This window comes from Triticum dicoccoides, chromosome 5B (genome assembly GCF_002162155.2).
Source record: "Triticum dicoccoides isolate Atlit2015 ecotype Zavitan chromosome 5B, WEW_v2.0, whole genome shotgun sequence".
NCBI lineage: Eukaryota > Viridiplantae > Streptophyta > Magnoliopsida > Poales > Poaceae > Triticum > Triticum dicoccoides.
Genome location: NC_041389.1, coordinates 543550907 through 543571103, shown reverse-complemented (window position 1 = coordinate 543571103; position 20197 = coordinate 543550907). Strand labels below are relative to the sequence as shown.

Below are 20197 nucleotides of genomic sequence, written 5' to 3'. Positions count from 1 at the left end.
GAGGCATGATAAACAAGTGGTAGGTAGAGCTAACATAGCGATAGAGCGAACAACTAGCAAAGCAAAGATAGAAGTGATATCGAGGGTATGGTCATCTTGCCTGCAAAGTTCTCAGAGTTGTCGAAAGCTTGATCCTCGTTAGCATACTCAACAGGTTCCTCGTTCACATACTTGTCTCCCGGCTCTACCCAAAGCAATAACACAAGCAATGGAACCACAATCAATCACGGTGCAATGCACAAGCAACATGATGCAATACATGTCATGATATGCGAGATGTGATATACAAAGCGTATGCGTGCTCCGGGAGGAAAAAGGATGAACAAGGCATCAACTTGGCAAACCAAGTATTCCGCTGGAAAGATGAGATGATTTCGGTTGAAATCGATATAAAGATCACCGGAAACGGATGCACGGTTTGCAAATGGCAAGCAGAACAAGAATGACACAAATCTGCGATTAACAGCATGATGCTACTTAGCATGCAACAAGAAACTATGCTACAACACTCCAACATAGCAACAAAGCATATGGCAGTGATCTGCAGGAGTTGCTTGACAAAACATGAACACTGAGCTATGCCTAAATCACACAATAGCAGGTTCAAACAAGCATGCAAAAGTGCAAAAGATATCAGCTTCACAGATTTAGCAAAAATACTGAAAATGGCAGAAACAGCATCAGGAAGCTATGTTTAGAGCAAGCAAACATCGTGCTACAAGGGCGTATCATAGAACCTTAAGGCATTGAATGATACTACTAAATGCATAGAACAAAAGTCCCTTACTGACCATGAGCCAAATGGATCAGAAGATATAATGGCACCCATGTAAACATAGCAAGTTTCGTTAACAGATTCAGGAAACAGAGCATGGCATTAACAGGATCATGAAGGCATCTTTGCAAGCTCGATTCACTCACCACAAGTCATTGAATGACAAGATAAGCATAGCATCAGCAATAAGACATGTTTATGAAACTAACCAAGGCAATAACAAGTTCATAGCATGCAAGGATCAACTACAACAACCTTGGCAAAATTGAATAACATGTAAACAATCTGCCAGGAAACATTTTATAGCAAAAGTAGAGCACGAAAATGACATGCTAAACTACTCCATAATTGTACACAGGGGCATGGATGGATAGAGCATAACCATATGTTAATAACATCCTTACTGAAGTATCTCAAAATAAGCCTGGATCTCTCTGTAGCATCAAGTTTACATGGCATCAAAATAACAGCAGAACAGGGACTAAAATCAGCAACATCACGAAGCCTAGTTTGCATGCTTGTTCTAGTCACCACATAAATCACAAAAATACATGGCAAGCAGATCTGTAAATAAGACATGGCATAGTTCAAAACACATGTAGAGCTCATGCTCATAAGATGCACACAATAAATGTAGCAAAAATGACAAATGCCCATAATCTGTTAAAAATCAGAAACTAACGTTATGTAGCACTCTTGCATCAGAGATTTGGGCATCGAGATGACCTCAAATGAACATGGCCCAATGTAAAAAAATGAAGAGCACAACCTGATGAACATTTTGATATATCATCCGCATGAAACGGAGCTATGGATGCAGAGTTATGATGCGATGAACAAAGCCACATATTATGACAGGAAAAGACTTGGTGGGATTCCGGGGTCAACCTAGGTCTTCCAGATCTGGATCCAGGCACGTGGATCGAGGTTGGCCGGAGTTGCTCGCCGGAGTAGGTGCGGGAGGAGGCCGGAGAGGGGGTCGGGGCCGGTCGGGGCGCCCGGATCCGACCGGGGTGCGGTCGCCGGCGAGGCCCGCGGGGAGGCGACGACGGCCGGGGCGCGCGGCGGCGGTGGCACCCGGCGAGACAGCGCGGCGGCGGGGTCGAGGCGGAGGCGGCGGACGGCGGCCGGCGGCGGGGGCGACGAGGCCGAGCGGGCGTCGGCTTGGAGGCGGAGGCGGAGGCGCGCTCGGGCGCGGGCGGCGGAGATGGGCCGCGGGGGCCCCGCGCGGGCCTGGCGGGCCGGCGGCGGTGCGCGGTGGCCGGGGCCACGTGGCGGCGTCCGGTTGGCTCGGGTGCGGCGGCGGATGCGTCCGCCGCCGGGCGGACGTGTCCGGCGCGCGGAGGAAGGGGAGACTAGGGTTTTTGCCCGAAAATTTGAGGGAGGGGCACATATTTATAGATAGAGGGAGCTAGGAGACTCCAAATGGAGTGCGGTTTTCGCCCACACGATTGTGATCCGACGACGGAGAGCATGGAAGTGACTTAGGTGGGTTATTGAGATGTTTTGAAGGGGTGTTGGGCTGCAACCCAAAAGAGGCCTTTGCGGTTACCCGGTTAACCGTTGGAGTATCAAACGAGCTCCCAATGACACGAAACTTGACAGGTGGTCTACCGATGGTGTACCAAGGGCGCTTGGCAAGCCTCAGTCCATTCCGAGAACGTTTAAAACCCACTCACGAAAAGAGACAAGAGGAGTGCGCCGGTCCATGTGGGAGTGTCGGATTGCAAAACGGACAACGGGGAAAAAGCTCGGATGCATGAGACGAACACGTATGCAAATGAGATGCACATGATGACATGATATGAGATGCATGACATGAATAAAATGCAAAACAAAAGACAAAAACCCAACCACGGAGGGAATATCATAACACATAGCCAAAAATGGCTAGAGTTGGAGTTACAAATATGGAAAGATACATCCAGGGTGTTACACCAACCTTCTGTACCCCATCTAGGGACCTTTTCCGGTGTCCTGCTGGAGGGGGATTCAATCACGGAGGGCTTCTACATTAACACCATTACCTCTCCGATGAAGCGTGAGTAGTTTACCACAGACCCTCGGGTCCATAGTTATTAGCTAGATGGCTTCTTCTCTCTCTTTGATTCTCAATACCATGTTCTCCTCGATGTTCTTGGAGATCTATTCGATGTAATATTCTTTTGCGGTGTGTTTGCCGAGATCCGGTGAATTGTGGATTTATGATCAAGATTGTTTATGAATAATATGTGGTTCTTCTCTGATTTCTTATATGCATGATTTGATATCTTTGCAAGTCTCTTCGAACTATCGGTTTAGTTTGGCCTACTAGATTGATCTTTCTTGCAATGGGAGAAGTGCTTAGCTTTGGGTTCAATCTTGCGGTGTCCTTTCCCAGTGAAACTAGGGGCAGCAAGGCACGTGTTGTATTGTTGCCATCGGGGATAAAAAGATGGGGTTTTCATCATATTGCTTGAGTTAATTCCTCTACATCATGTCATCTTGCTTAATGTGTTACTCCGTTCTTTATGAATTTAATACTCTAGATGCATGCTGGATAGAGGTTGATGTGTGGAGTAATAGTAGTAGATGCAGGCAGGAGTCGGTCTACTTGACACAGACGTGATGCCTATGTTCATGATCATTGCCTTAGATATCATCATAACTATGAGCTTTTCTATCAATTGCTCGGCAGTAATATGTTCACCCACCATAATAATTGCTATCTTGAGAGAATCCACTAGTGAAACCTATGGCCCCGGGTCTCTTTTCAATATTATTGAATACCGTTTACATCTTGCTAGTTTCCGATCTACTATTTTGTAATTTTTTACTTTTCGATCTATAAACCAAGAATAACAAAAAATATTTACTTTACCGTTTATCTATCTCTATCAGATCTCACTTTTGCATGTGACCGTGAAGGGATTGGCAACCCCTTTATTACGTTGGGTTCAAGTTGTTGATTGTTTGTGCAGGTATTCAGTGACTTGTGCATTATCTCCTACTGGATTGATACCTTGGTTCTCAAAACTAAGGGAAATACTTACGCTACTTTGTTGCATCACTCTTTCCTCTTCAAGGGAAAACCAACGCAAGTTCAAGAGGTAGCATCCAGCGGCTCGCGCCGTAGTGATGGATCTGGATCTGGGGCTCGCACTCGGATGGACTTGTTGGACCCATGGCGGGTCGAAGCTCGTGCTTTGGGTAGGTGGGGTTAGGTGTGGTCCGAGCATTGCTCACGGGCAATATATGAGGCCCTTCTCCCTGCGGGTGTGGTGGGCATCAACAGTTGTCAGGATTTGGCTACACGGTCGGCTAGCTCCGCGTCCATGGCAACGTCGTGCGAGCTTGCTCGGCGACGACCTTCGGTAGTCTCGGGGTCGTGTCCCTCCTGGTCCACCGAGACTGGCTGGGGATGTAGGCGTGGACGCCTCCTATGGTGGAGGTGTCGACCCAGGCTCCGGACTGATGCCGGGCTAGGAGTGAAAGGAGGCACCTTTCGCTCTTTCTACCATGGTTGGGATGATGTGTTGGAGATCATTGGCAGTTCTCAGACATGGATGGCGGTCCACATGGGTGGTTCTCCGGGAGGCTCCATGGTAGTGATGGTGGCTACCACTCTTGGTCGTGCGGGCGGCAAGAGGGGTAGCAGTGGGTGGCTTAGGCGGTCGTTGTGTCCTGACAGTGATGATGGCCCGATCCGGACCTGGGGAGCTCGTCTCATCGCGCTTGTCCTGAAGAGCTCATGGTGGCACGTCGGAGTTACCGAGTGAAAGCTCTGTGCTCTGGCGTCGACGAATCCGACGCTTGCGGGCGTCACTCTCTTCGTGAAAACGTTGTCGAGGTGCTCATTTTTCGTGTCAGGGTTTCGGGTGAAGATCCTTGTCCGCTCTGGACTCGACACCGGCGACGCTTTGCGTCGTTTTCCCTCCCGAGGGCGCTGTCGTGGAGCTTAGGTGTGTTAGGACGCAGTGTGGCGTTATACTTAGTCCTTCCTGTGTTATTGCTCGGTAGAGTTGTGTGCTCCGGTTATCTTGGGATCAGCCATTGTATGGGAGCCGTTTCACCATCTTGTATCGTTCAACCATGTACTTTTTTATTTTGCTTTCTATATACAGCGGGGCGAAAGCCTATGTCGAGAGGTTTTAATTCCTCTGTATCCTTCGTTTCTTTTGAGGTAAAGCATAGCTTTATTACTTAACGGTGAGCAGGCATATCGCCCACAACACATTCAGCCACTTGGGCTGGAACATCGTCCCCCCACTCCATAAAGTGGTTCTCAGGGAATAAACGGCCGACATTGGTCAAAGCGTGTGCTACAGATTTATTCTCACGCCGGCAAACACTTGTTACAAATTTAGCGAACCAAATCTTCAGTTGGTACTTCGTGTCCTCGATAACCGCAACATACGGTGAAGAGTCGGCCTTCCTCATATCCATAGCATCCAGCAAGAGCTGAGAATCAACTTCAAACACCACTCGCGTGAGACCTAGATCCGCTTCAACCTCGGCCGCGAACGTGTCATGCACATGCTCCTGCCTTCCAGCCCGAGCGGCGATCACATTTCCTGTCGAATCTCTCGCCACAGCACCCCAGCCTGCATGATTCTCCCCTGGTACAAACGAGCCATCTGTGTTGATCTTCACCAACGATTCAATTGGCGGCATCCACTTGTCAAGCCTGGGCTTCTTGCTCTCCGGGCCGTACACCTGAAGGTACTCGAGTACAGCACTTCGAGTGTTCCTTGCCACTGTGCCAGCCTTCCCTCCCAGCTCCCTTTTCTAATCTTATTCCTAGCAGTCCACCAGTACCACAAGAGAGTGAGAATATGCATGCGCTTTTTTCATCTAGCCCCCATAAGTAATCCATCATTGCATGCATGGATGTAATTTGTTCCAACTCCATCCTTTTTTTCTCCAGCGCCAGCTCTCTCCATTCTGCCTCCACATGTTTGCACTTGACAAAAAGGTGTGCCCCGTCCTCGTCTGCTCGGCCACAGAAATAGCACTTCACCGACTCGGTCATTAGCCCTCTCTTCTTCATATTAGTGAGGAGGACCAAGGACTCATGTTTTACTCGCCAATTGAACATTTGCACGGTTCATGGGCATGGTAACTTCCAGATTCGCTTCCAAGATTCATCTGGGCATGTGTTCAGGTTGCCCGTAACTGTGGCACTCATGCCCGCACCCCCGCTCTTCTTTTGATATTCCAGCTCAACATATAACTTGTAGGTGCTTTTTACTGAATGTTCTCCCTTTGTGTCAAACTACCATGTGACAAAATCCTGCACCCCTTCACGCAAGGGCATCTGAAGAATATGTCGTGCATCGTCGACCCAAAAGGTTTCCCGCACTAGCCGCTCGTCCCATTGCCCAGTGGCAGGGTCAATCAGCTTGTTTACCTTGCTGAGCAGGTTATTCCCTCTAGGCGTGATAACCCTCCTTGACCAAGGCCTCGAGATCCAGGGGTCAGACCAGATATTGACATTTACTCCATCTCCTATCCTCCAAATGTAACCCTCTCGGATCAGTTCACAACCTTTGATCACGCTCCGCCAGGTGTATGAGATGCCTTCCTTGGCTTCCGCATCAAGCACACTAGTCTGTGGGAAGTACCTTGCCTTCAAAATCTGAGCGCAAAGTGTGTCCGGATGTTGGATCAGCCTCCAGATTTGCCTTGAAAGCATCGCTATGTTGAAACCATGCATGTCCCGAAAGCCTAGACCCCCCATTGACTTCGGTTTGATTAGTTTGTCCCACCCAATCCAGTGCACTGTGTTCTCTTTGTCTTGCTGGCTCCACCAGTATGTGCCAATGAGGGAGCTTAATTCATGGCAGAACATTTTTGTCAAGTCAAAGCATGACATAGCAAAGGTTGGTATTGCTTGCGCCACTGCTGTAACCAGAGTTTCCTTTCCTACCTTTGCTATAAGCTTTTCTTTCCAACCATACACCTTCCCCGCCATGGCCCCTTTGATGTAAGCGAAGGCCTTCCTCCTTAATCTTCCCACGTGGACTGGCAGCCCTAAGTACTTGTCGTTCCAATTCTCATTGTGGATCTTAAGGGCATCCTTCACTGTCACCGGTACCCCCTCCGTTGTGTTCAGACTAAACATTACCGCTGATTTTTCGAGATTGATGCACTGTCCAGAGCAGTCCTCGTATTGGTCCAGTACCTCGCGCAGGGCTTGTGCTTCCTCCAGCTTGGATTTCAGCAATAGTACAGAGTCATCGGCAAAGAGCAAATGCGACACTGATGGGGCGGCTTGACAGATCTTGACCCTGCTGATTCTTCTCTCCCTCTCCGCATGATGCAGCAGTGCTGAAAGTCCTTCCGCACATATTACAAACAGGTATGGTGAGATCGGGTCTCCTTGGCGGAAGCCACGGGAGGGTGAAAACTGTGCACTTAACTCACCATTAACCCTTATCTGGTACCGGACCGAGGTGACACACTTCATAATAAGCTCCACCCATGCTCTTCCAAGCCCAAGCTCCGTAAGCATTGCATGTAAGAAGCTCCAATCCACGTGATCATACACTTTACTCATGTCCGCCTTCACCGCTGCAAACCCCTCCTTGCCCTTCTTCTTATTTAAGAGGAAATGGGATAGTTCATAGGCGATCAAAACATTATCTGTAATCAATCTCCCGGGGACAAATGCACTCTGGTTCTGTGATATAAGTTCAGGCAATATTGATTTGAGTCTGTTCGCAATCACTTTGGACACCAACTTGTATAGAACATTGCACAGGGAGATCGTCCTAAGGTCCTTGATCCTGCTTGGGCACTTAACTTTCGGGATCAGCACAACCACGGTGTCATTCCACCCCATGGGAATGTCGCCACCATTCAGAACAACCAGCACTTCTTCGACAATGCGGTGACCCATGAAATGCTAGTGTTTTTTGTAGACTATTGCTGGCATCCCGTCTGGTCTGGTGCCTTCAGGTCACCGATATGATCCAGTGCAGCCTTAATTTCCTCCCTGGTAAACTCAGCATTGAGGGCACCTCGCATGGCATCAGTCATGCGCGGTTCCACCTTCTCAATCAGCTCGGCCAACCTGTTGCCATTCGTGGTGGTAAATAACTCCTGAAAAAAGGAACATATATAGTTAGTCAGCTCCGGCCCTTCTTCCACCACCGAGCCATCCTCTCTCCTTAGCTTTTTAACTCTGTTGGACTTCTTTCTTGCCGAGGCAAATGCCATGAAGTATCTCGTGTTTTTGTTGCCGTGTTTCAGCCATGAGATGTGCGTTCACTGCTTAGCCTTCGTGAATTTTTCTCCTCCAGATCACGCGCCACACACCTTAACCTCGTTTCCTCCCGAACCTTCTGCTCCGACACGGGTTCTTTCATGCATTTCTCCAACTCACCTCGAGCCCTCCTAAGTCTACCTTCCAACTCCCCTACTACCTCCTTATGCCATATCCTCATCCGCTTCGCCACACACCCCATAGCTTCCGCTACTCCTCTCCCTTCCTCCACCCAGCTCTCCTCCCAAGCTCCTTTTATTTCTTCCGCACACCCTTCCTCCTGGAGCCACCACGCCTCAAATCTAAACCCACGGTCACCACCCGGTGTCGCCACTCTAGCCCCTTGAGTACACACGATGACTGGCCGATGATCGGAGTGTCACGGATTCCCGTTCAGTACAGAGAATTCCGGGAACTTTTCACACCAGTTTGCATTTGTTGTAGCTCTGTCAAGTCGCTCGCAGATATAAGTGTCAACCTCCTTACTGTGATTACGCCAAGTAAACTTATCTCCTTCATATCCAATGTCACTAAGCGCACAATTGACCAGGCATTGTCTGAATGCATCCATGCAGGTCTGCGCCCGCGCCACCCCACCCACCTTTTCATCGCACGTGAGAATCTCGTTAAAGTCTCCGAGACAAAGCCACGGCCTCCCATCATGGTGCTGCTGCCCCAAACACCCTGATCGTGCTCCATGTTTCTTTCTTCTTATCCGCTGCTAACTCTCCATACACTCCAGTCAGCCTCCATATCCCTCCACCGTCCTCCAGTACATCCACATCGACATGTCTTCTCCCGTACGATCTCAGCGAGACATCCACCCCCCTCCTCCAAAACAAAGCAACTCCCCTTCTCCGTCCCACCGGGTTCCATGCAACCATGTTAGCTAACCCCAACGACCACCTAAACCTATCAAGCTCCGCCTCAGAAAGTCTGGTTTCCGCCAAAAACATAATATCGGGATCCTCCGTCCTCCCCATCTCCAGGAGGCCTTGAACTGCCGGGCCGTTCCCGAGTTCCCGAGTCCCTGACAGTTCTCGGCGGGGCTGCTCGAGCAGCCCGGTCGATATGTCAATAGCGTCATCCTTCAACTCTTTCGCCTCCTCTTCCCGACCAATCTTCGCCGCACCTGCCTCTGACCGTCCCTTCTTGCCTTCCTTCTCGTCATCACAACCTCCCTGGCTCCTCTTTTGCCCCAGCACCGATCCCATCTAGCCATCGTGCACATGACCACCTCCCACCCTCTCCCTCCTCCTGAATTTCTCGCCACTGGAGTTCTTGCCTCCGATTTTATCTTCCTTCTCCTTAATCCCTCCCTCCTCCACTCTCTGGTCAGACTTGCTACCTATGGTCTCCTCTCCCTCTCCAGCCCTCTCTACTTCCATAGCTTGCTGGTCCCGGCCCCGCCGTGCATCCTCCTCTCCCTTCTTATCATTCGCTCTGCCCTGAACAAGCACTTCCTCCTCCCCGATGGTGAGTTGGAGTTTCCTCAGCACCCCTTCACGGCTCGTTGTGAGCACCATTTTTGACGGGCTAGTCACCTCTTCTCCCTTCTCTTCTCCTCTACCTCCACTCCCCCACCCGATCGGGAGTCACTTTTGCGCCAACATAGACTATCACTTCCCCCACCCGTACGTGTAGCAGATCTGCTGGACGAGTTTCTGAACCCACCATGACCCCGACTCCCTTTCCTCCAGAACCCCTCCTCCCCATGCCCCTTCCTCACAACCATATCCGCCTTCAGCCACCTCCCAAACTGAGCTGTTTCACCTTTCTTCAGAGAGATTGCACAGTCCTTCGCCACATGCCCAAGTCTGCCACACGTGTAGCAGAAATTAGGAAGAAACTCATACTCAAACCTGCACCAACCCTTCTCCTCCGCTTCCCCCAAATTCTGTTTTCCTATGCTACTACCTTCTCCCTCCTCTCCATCCTCTTCCTCCAAGGTAAAGCCCCTCATGAGCGGTTTGTCGATTTTCATTCTGATTTTGATCCACAAGAACTTCCCAATTGCATAGCCGTCAGCACCCGTGTCCGCCTCCACAAACTCTCCAATGGTGTTTCCAATCTCCTCTGCTGACTCCACATTCATCATTCCAAGCGGCAGGTTGTACACCCGGACCCAGACCGAGATGGTGTTAAATTCATAGTCCTCCATTCGCCTAGATGGCACAAAATCTTGCACGACCACCAGCTCCTTGTCGAACATCCAGGGGCCATTCTCTAGCGCCTTCGTCTTCCCTGATTCCTGGCGGAAAGTGAAAATGAACATGTTTTCGCCCACCTCCGTGCATCCTATTCCTTTGATCGGGCACCAAACCTTGCCCAGTGACAAACCAATCGCATCGGGATGAGCGAGCTTCTCTGACATGACCTTGCCGACCGCCTTTGGTTCCACCTCCTTCCCCTTCTCCCCTGCCGAGAGCTTGATCTTGACCCCCTTCTTCTCCTCGTCCGTCAGCTTTAGACCCCTCATCAACCCTGCAACTCCCTCCATCTCCGCCTACCTTCTCACCCCTCCCCCTCCTAGGGTTTTGGTGTATGCCACCTCTGCGCCCTAGGGAACACAGAGGCGCGTTTGGGTGGACTGGCGATGAGGGACATAATCCACTTGGGCTGCCCGCCGGCGCGCCATTCCAGATCGGAGATCTGATCGCAGCGGAGGTCAGCCCCGCGAAACCCTAACACGTGATCGCCTCCGCAATCGCCGGACCAGGACTCGAACCGTCACCCTCTGGGACGGACTCTCTGTATCCTTCGTTGGGATAATAGCAAATGTATTTCTTTGTTGATGGATATGAGTATACAACATAGGGGCTCTATGGAATGTCGATATTCCTATTCTGATTACTTCTTATACTTAATATCACTTTCCTTTTAAGTCTCCTTTTGACAATTGGGATGTTGCAGCCATGCTATCCAAGCATGACGACGTGCGTCCAGGATTGGTCCATGGGTGGTATGCAAGGCCAAAAACATTACGTGTGTTGCTTTTCAAGATGTATGCATTTTTATTGTTCCATAACAACGCACGGGCATTAAACTAGTACTTCTGAAATATACTGTATATAGATTTTGCGGTACTTTGTAATCATTGATCAAGCTTATCTAAAAACATAAGGAACTATGAATATCAGTATCATTCAGTCATGAGGGGATATATATTTGTATCGTATTTATTAGCAAACATGCCCGTGCGTTTTAACGGGAGAAAAATAAATGCTTCAGCAAATCCCTTAAATCTTTCATAATGTCGTACTTGAAACAACATGGTAAGTAATGTTGTGCAAAACATAAAGGTGGAACGATTTTGTAAGTGCACTAATTGCGTCCAATCTATTAGACAACAAAATACCTGCCTAGTTGTAGGAAAGATTTATAATAGAAATTTTCAAAATACCTGATAAAAAGAAAAGTACTAATTAACAATGCATTGTAACTTTAGAAATGATGAACATGCAAGATAATATCATATATGTAATCTAGAAATTTTTCTGAGAGATTTCCGTATATAACATGTTAAATTTCGTGTCAGGGTTTGAAAGATATGAATGTTTCAAAAAGTATTTGAATCTGTCACAAAAAGAGAAAGGTTAAACTGGGCCGAAATTGCAACATCGCGCAGCCCATCTGCTAAGCTTCGCTTCGGCGAGGCATCTCTATCTTGCGCCAACCGGAATTCAGAGAGAACATCCTCTTTTGGGGAGATAAGTAATATCTTTTTTTGTGGGAATTAATATCATTTATTAACTAACCGTGTCCCGCAAGACGTGTACTAGCTGATCTACGACCTGCCAGGCGTTCACGTACTACTAGTTGAATTTGCACCACATCGAACGACAGCCAGTACTCCTAGGCTACTGTAGTAAGCTAGTAGTACAGAGGATACGTACAAACGTACGCAGACACATGCCCACACAGGTGACGAACACACAGTTTGACAGAAAAATTCACCGAACAGTTCCGACCATTCTGCGGTACCACCGTACACGCGCTGACGGCGTACCGGTACCTAAAGAACCACCACGCACCGGTACGCACTTTTCCGATGCATAGGTAGGCGTGCAGTGCAGGTACGTTCACCGTCCTCGCGCTACAGCGGCCGGGCGCGGGCAGATCTCGGCCGGCCGGCCGAGATTAGGAGGGTCATGCAGGCATGCACGTACTACGCAGCAGCTGGCCGTACGTACGTGTGCCGCGGTGCTGTGGATCGATCGAGTGGTCCGGACGCGGGGCGGGCGCGCGTGAGTGATGCTGGGTCGATCTCAGTAGCTAGGAAATACTACAGTTTAGCTAGGCAGAGACTCCTACCAGCTGCTGATCTGAGTACGTTCGATCGACCGGCCAGCCGGGAGGATGGCCGGTCAAGAGCTAGAGCTAACGGGCTGCATCATCAATCACATCGTCCCCGTCCATCCCGCTACGTTCCGTCTGTCCGGCTGCTTGTTGAACTCGACGGGACAGGGCCTGGGGCGCCATGATTGACACCCAGAGCTTCGCTAGCTACCTAGGCCTAGCTCGCACTGATCGCCCCATGGCGAAGCGAACGTTACGGAGCTAGTATGTGCGTGGTGCTGCACGGTGCTGCACGCAGGACATGATGCAGTGAAGGAAGAACGAAGGGGCCAGCTAGGAAATTACTGAGACACTAGGGTAGGGCTAGCTGCTGGGCCGCCTGGACCGGAGGGGGGCGCATGCATGCAGCGACAGTGAACTAAAGAGCTCTGGAGGCAGGCACAGAAGGGGCAGCCCGGCCGGAAGAAGTAAAGGCCGGAGGCCGGAGGGGAAACAAACAAGCAGGCCCGCCGTCGCGTCGGTACTTGCTGCTCTTGACTCACCATCGCTGCGTCTGGAGTCTGGACTTGCACTGAACCATCCGTCAAGTAGTTGGTCAGTTAGTTAATACTTCCTCCATTCCACAATGTAGTGCTTCTTCTATCCCCGTGCTTCAACTTTGATCGTAAATTTAACTATCAAGACCGATTGCGGCGGGAGCAAAAATTATATCAGTGAATTCGTATTCGAAAGAAGTTTTTAATTATGTAACCTTTTCTCCCGCCGCAGTCAGTTTCGTACGTTAAATTTATGGTCAAAGTTCGACCTCGGGAAGCGCGGCGCACTATATTTTGGAATGGAGGGAGTAATACAGATGCCACGTGTACAGAAACACAAAGCCACATCGATGCCCTTGTTCCAGTTCATCAAGCGCACAGACAGCCAGCAGGGTTCAAACTAACAGTTTTGCTAGAACTCATCTAGATGAGATATAATTTGGTCTCATTCATCTTTTATAGCCATTGGATGTGATGCTATAAGATGCGTATGTGCTGACGTGGGTTGTATTCATTCTTGTTTTTAAAGTGAATGAGACCAAACTATATCTCATCTAGATGAGTTCTAAATACTCCGTTCAACTAATTAACCGACCGACCAACCAACCAACTAGAACTAGCACTGGGATCGATCGACCGACTTCGTACATGGAGGTCAAACTAGCCAACAAGTAGCGAGCACAAACTTACTGCACAAATATCCCGTCAAAAAGGAAAGAATAACCACTGCACAAATGATCTAGACAAACATTTAAGGATGATTAATTATGGCATGCACCATGACCATACACATCACTGTTCCAGATAAGTTTAATACATCATCAAAATAGATACTGCAGCACTATTACACAGTTCCTTACGCCAGCCAACAGGAGTCAACTAACGAACCAACTAGTAATTAGCAGGCACAAGCTGGAACGTGTTCGAAGTAACACGCACGAATGCATGCACGGTTTCTCCGTTCGTACTACATGCATGAATGCATGGCGTACGTGTGATGGTACCAAATTAATTAGTTAACCACTAGCGGGCCAGTAATCAGTTGGTCTCATACAATAGTAGTAGCTAGGGCGAGTAGCGGAATTGAGCAAGTGTGGATCCATCAGATCCCTGCGTGTAGCGTGGCGTTGTAGCCGACCTGCTCGATCTCCCACCGCAGCTTGGGCGTCGCCGGGTCGTCCACCACCGCCACGTACTCCTGGACGTATGCACGCATGAATTAGTTAATTAGTCATACTCCCTCGGTTTCAAAATAAGTGTCTCAAGTTTAATATATCTTTATACTAGAATTAAAAGTTGAGACATTTATTTTGGGACGGAGAGAGTATTAGAGAATCTGGTACAATATCGCCAAAATGAGAGAAGGGTGCCTGCTGACTCAACCTATTTTGTACCTAAGCAAAACGAAGACCAACTCTTCCAGAGTACACATACACACTGAGCAATCATGACAACTTTTGGTGTACACAGCTGATGAGAAAGAGAGTTGAACTCTCAACTCGATACGTGTAGCGATCTAGCTACAACGTGTAGTGAACTAAAGGAAGGTGCATTCAAGAAGCTAACAGCACGAAGGAAGGACCAAGCTAGCTAGTCATGCATTCAAGAAGCTAACAACACGAAGGAACGTGCGTGGTTAGTTATTTACCTCGAGCTTGCGGACGAGGCCCCTAGCGTCGGGCGCGCTGACGAAGATGTGGCGCTGGGATGGCCTGATGAAGCCGTCGTCCACCGCCTTGTCGATGAAGGCCAGCAGGAAGTCGTAGTACCCCTCCACGTTCAGCAGCCCCACCTACACCATTCCGCCATTAGCAGAGCTAACTAAGTAAGTAACTAGAGCAGCTAAGACCAGTTATTGGATGAGCTTAACTGGCTTGGTGTGGATGCCCAGCTGCGCCCATGCGATGACCTCGAGCAGCTCGTCCAGGGTGCCGTAGCCGCCGGGCAGCGCGATGAAAGCGTCGGCGTTGCGCGCCATGGCCGCCTTCCGCTCGTGCATCCCCGACACCGCCACCACCTCCCCCACCGTCTCCCCGGTGATCTGTTCCATTTGGCATGCATCAATTACTTTATTAGTACAGTAAATTAGTACTCCTACAAGCTAGAAGAAGCTTCGGCTACTCCGCTATTGCATGCATGATCTCCTCCTGTCCTGTGGTTGGGGTATTTGTACGTACCTCCTTGCCCATGAGAGTGGTAGGTATGACGCTGCACATCAAAGAGAAAGCAGAACGTGACTGCAGTGAGCAACTTGGACATGGATACTGTTAATTAGGCCAGTTGGAGAAACTTCAGTGTCTACTGAAAGGTGGCCACAGTAGTACTAGTAGATGAAGAGAAAAGAGGCCATCGATCGTCAACTAATAATGCAAGAGGATATGTACGTAGGTGCATGCACGGATCGACTCACCCGATGACGTGGCCGCCGGCCTTGTGGACGGCCTCCGAGACCTCCCCCATGAGCCCCAGGCTGCCTCCTCCGTACACCAGATCCATCCGACGAGCAACCTGCACCACACACGAACGCATGCCCAACATACTCACCTAACGAACTACTATAACTAACAAGACATCATACACAAAACGTGTGTAATTAGCTTGATCGTCTGTTACACGTACCAGTTCCTTGCCCAGCTCGACGGCGGCGTCGCGGTAGCTGCTGCGCTTCCCGGAGCTGCTCCCGCAGAACACACACACCCGCCGGAAACGAGGCCCCTCCTGCACCTCCACGGCGGCGCGCTCACCAACACCGCCGCTGCGGTTCTTGGCCACCGCCGCTGTCTCCTCCATCACGCCGCCGCCGCCGCCCTGCATGCCTCCTAGCTAGGTTAGCTGCCGACTGCCGTACGTACCGGGCGTGGCGAGGAAGGAGAACAGTTGTGTGGTGCCGTTCGCTCTCGTGTGGAGACTGTGGACTGCTGGTGGCGACTTGAAGTTGCAAGGAAGCATCAAGGCGGGTGCCGGCAGAGCCGACGGGTCGATGGGTATATATCATGGCATGGGAGCTAGCGCAAGGGAATAGGAGTTGGTGATGAATGGTACATAACCAACTGTAGTAGGAGTACAAGTGTTTCTTTTACCACAGTTAACAATTCTGATCGACCAAGCATGTGTGGTGTATATATATCGGTACATACCATACCAGTGCTATGCATGGCCGCGTGGTCGGTCCAAAATGCTAGCCCGGCCGCCCGTCCAATCAGGGAGGGTACGAGTAGCTGCTATGACCTAGCTGAGCTGCCTGCCTCCCGTAGTACTCCAGTGGCTTGAATATATATACGCGTTGAACTGCAAAGCTATGCGTACTGGTCCATCCGTCCAGTCCTATAACAAATATGTAGAACTGTTGGTGCCATGCCCATGCTATGCCTATGCCTGACAACTGGAGTATATCTTTATTCTATCCTAATTCAATTCCCATGTCAAATTTCAGAAGAAAAAAGACGACCAAATTAGAGACTCTGTCATGTCAGGTGAGAGGATTTGTATTCTTTTATCTTTTTGAAATGGAACACTTGTATATTCCATTACGACACAGCCAGATTGCCCGTCACTGCACTGATTACATCATCACCTTTTCGAAGAAACTGATTACATCATCAGGGTAGCTTGTGACCCATTCACAGTGTCCATCATGAGCTAAGGCCAACTCCACCGCACGACCTCAAACGGACGTTCGGATTGGCCGAATTTTGTCCCTTTGGGGCGCCGATGGGTACGCCCGTGTCCGGCTATGTCCATTGGGTCGTGCGTGCGCCCACCGCGCGGCCGCACCCCAAATTCACGTCCGTGTTAGAAAAACAATAAAAAAAGGAAACATAAAAAATTGACTAAAAAAGTAAATAAGCGCAGTTTAATAAAAGATAAAACTTAGTTAGGGGGTCCATGGCCACAAAACGGCCCAGTTTCGTCACATTAATAATTAAACATAAAAAAGAAAAAGAAACGGTCGCCGCCGGCGCGCTCTTGCCCGTGCCCGTCGTTGCCGTCGCCGTGGCGCTCTTCACTGGCCGCCGGTGTCGTCGTCGTCGTCGCTGACGAGGTCGACGTAGGCCGGCGGCGTCCACAGGTGGGCCGGCGGTGCGTGCGGTGCCTGGTAGACGGGGGCAGGCTGGACGGCGGGAGGTGCCTGCAACACCTCCTCCCGTGGCGACCCCTCCCGCTCCGGTGACTGTGGCGGAGTGGCGCGCCAGTCCACGCCCAGGACGGCGGCCATCTCCAAAGCAGTGCAGGACCAGGCCCACCCCGTGCCCACCAGCTGCTGGAAGGCGGACGCCGGCTCCTCCTCCATGGCGTCCTCCCTCCTCTCCTCCGTCAAGGCCGCCATCTACAGCTCCGGGAAGGCCACGTCGCCGGCGGCAGATAGTGCCATGGCCTCCTCCAAGCCGTCCCATTGCCGCTCGTTGTGCGTGCGCATGGAGTCCTCCATGACACGCTGCACGGGACGGGCTTCCTCCTTCGCCGTCATGCGAGGAGGTGGTGGTGGCGATGGAGACGGCGACGGCGTGGGCGTGAGGCCGCGCACCACCCTACGCCCGCGCTCCTGGGGAGCAGCCGTGGCCCCGTCGACGTGCTCTGGGCGTGGCCGCCATGGCCCCGTCGACGTGCTCTGGGCGTGGCCGCCATGGCCCCGTCGACGTGCCGGCGAATAGGACGCCTGCCGCGCGTCGTGCTCATCGCGGAACCAGGTGTCCCACAATGGCGAGTCGGGGGCGTACCTGGGGTCGTAGTAGAGGTCGTCCGGGAGGAGGCGGCGGCGGCGCTCGATCTCCTGGCGGCGCGCACGGCCGGTGACCGGGACCGGCGGGATCGGCACGCGGTCGGTCGACAAATGCCAGTTGTTGGGGAGGTGGGCGTCGCTCCAGGGGATCGGCGTCCTCGTCTCCCAATAACGGCGGCACACCTCCGCGCGGATGTAGTGCCGGTCGCGCTCGCCGGCGGACGCGGGGCGATGGAGAACGCGGGCGGCGAGGGGGCCCGGCGTGGTGGCGATGGCGAGGCCGGCTCCTCCTTCTTCACCGAGCCGCGGCCACGCCCCGACGAGGAGCCAGCCTCGCGGTCGTGCTTGCCTTTGCGGCCGTAGTTCCAGAGCCCCATGGCTGCGGGGCGGCCGGCCGGCGAGTTCTTGGCTAGGGTTTGGGGCCTGGGGCTGTCGGGTTTCGAGGAGGCCGTGGGGCGGCGTGGGGCAGTGTGGACGACGACCGGTTCACGCTTCCCACTTAAAGAAGGACGGCGACCCTTCCATGTGTGGATGACAGGTGGGGCCGCCCGCCCGTGCGCATTGATGTGGGCGGGATGCCGGTAGGTGGCCGCCTGCCACGCGGCCCCGATGCGGACGAGGGCGCGTCCGTTTGGTGTCCGCCGCGATCCAAACCCGGCGCAAGTTTGCGCTCGAAATGGATCGGCCCGGACACAAAACGGACAGGATGGGTCCGGGCCGTCGCGCGCTGGGCCGCCTCCTTTGTCTGTTTTACTTCAAACGGACCGGGGCGGACAGGATAGGATCGCGTGGTGGAGTTGGCATAAACCTGCACCCATAGAAGCCAACACATGTGTTGGCTTGTTACGAGATCATGGAACATAGACTACAGAGGCCTCGATAAAAAGTGTGCTAAGCTTGAACTTAATAGAGTATCACTCAACATGACTCCTAAGGGCGCCAGGCTGCGTGAAGAACATCCGAGCAGTCATGTTTCCGACAGCTGTTGCAAATCGGACATCCGACGTTTCATCTCTGCAGAGAAATACCCCAGCCACATGATCCTGTCTGTTCACAAATGGATGCGTCAGTGTTGATCTTCACCATATCATTCGATGGATTCTCCCATCTACATTGTTGCACCGTTTGTGCTTTGGGTTTTGGCACCAGGAATTCGCACCATTCATCAACATGGTGCTTGACAGTAAACCTGAAGGCTTCGACCTCGAGTCTCTTGAACCGTTTTGGCCTTCCTGGGCACGAAAAATCATTTCTAACGTCATCGCTGTGTGGTGGAGTGGGCTTGATCAATCAGGTGGATCCAGCTCACCGGGTAAGGCAATATACATCAGCATACAGTTCTCTTCTATTTCGGATCTCTTTATCTGATTTTTCATGTATTTTAGAACATATATGCAACTCGTCTGACCATTTTTTTTATTTTGAAAAATGAAATAATTTTAAATTAACTTTCATACACATTTTAGATTTCAGTTCGTAAAATTATTCAACAACATTTTCAAAAGTCATTTTTCTGAGGCAGAGTTATTTTAGTGACATTTCAATGTTCCAAACTTTCTTATATTCATATTTCATTTAGTTTTAAAAATATATTACTGTTTCAAAAAAACTCCACAAATATAATATGTGAATACTTACACACATTTTAATTATCTTACGCATATTGAAATCAACTTAAGTACCATTTCATTCTGTTACCAAACATCTCATTGCTTTAGAAATAAGTTCCGAGTAACATTCATAAATATTAGCACAAATTTTGAACGAGTGCAGGTGGGATCCACATGCATGTACTCGTATTTGAAAAGTAATACAAACTATATGCCTTGTTCTTTAAATTTAATAAAAGTAGCTCACCAATCTCAAAGCATGTGTGGATATCAAATACAAATTTTTTTTAGGGGTATACAAAATTTGGTTTGGCATCTAGTACTAAGCAAATATTCCAGCCTCTCCAAGGGACCTAGCCAGCTTGTTGCAAATATTCTCTTACTAGTACTGGAGCTTTTATGGTGAAACCACGTTTCCAGGAAAAAATAAACGGCCCACCAAATCTTTTAATTTTCTGAAACTGAAATGTTTCCAATTTAATTATCACAAACATTTTGCAGTTTTTCATTCAAATGTGTTCAATTATTTCCATGACATTTTGAAAAGTCATTTTTAATACCAACTTATTATAGTGACATTTCAGCATTTCAACTTTAGTACAAATATTGTATGTAAATATTAAACAAATTTTATTATTTCAGTCATATTTATTTATCCTCATAAATAGTTTATTGTTTCAAAAAAGTCAAAATATAATACATGAATACTCACACATATTTTAGTTATTTTACTCATACTTAAATCATTTTAAGAAACATTTCGTTATTTTCAGAAGGTTTGCAAATATAATTCATAAATAACAACACATTTTAACAAGTGCAGGTGGGGACTACAAGCATGTACTAGTATTAGCAGAATAATACCGATATATATATATTGTATTGTAAATTTAATAAATGTAGCTGGACATTCTCAAATTATGTGTCCATGGTAAAAATATAAGGTTTGGGGTCAGGTATTAAATACATATTCTACCTTCTTAGAGCCAGCCAGCCAGCATGGGCCAGTAA

The 20197-nt window shown here is 49.8% G+C and overlaps 1 protein-coding gene across 1 annotated transcript; it reads right to left on the bottom strand.

Moving 5' to 3' along the window:
* Positions 1-13654: 13654 nt before the first annotated feature.
* LOC119306078 (probable cytokinin riboside 5'-monophosphate phosphoribohydrolase LOGL9) lies at positions 13655-15859 on the bottom strand. The gene is made up of 6 exons (XM_037582413.1): positions 15476-15859; positions 15267-15364; positions 15034-15064; positions 14727-14897; positions 14505-14648; positions 13655-14054 (listed from the first exon to the last, which is right to left on the bottom strand). Exons 1-6 carry the CDS (start codon positions 15668-15670, stop codon positions 13959-13961), a joined length of 735 nt encoding a protein of 244 aa, XP_037438310.1. The 5' UTR covers positions 15671-15859; the 3' UTR covers positions 13655-13958.
* Positions 15860-20197: the final 4338 nt, after the last annotated feature.

Bases quoted from the DNA above. Each gene is read 5' to 3' on its own strand.
- LOC119306078 (XM_037582413.1), bottom strand. From the start codon at position 15,670: ATGCAGGGCGGCGGCGGCGGCGTGATGGAGGAGACAGCGGCGGTGGCC. The intron at 14,898-15,033 runs GTACGTACAAAT...CAAATGGAACAG, and splicing joins CCACTCTCATGGGCAAGGAG to ATCACCGGGGAGACGGTGGG. The intron at 14,055-14,504 runs GTAAATAACTAA...GCATACGTCCAG, and splicing joins GCCTCGTCCGCAAGCTCGAG to GAGTACGTGGCGGTGGTGGA.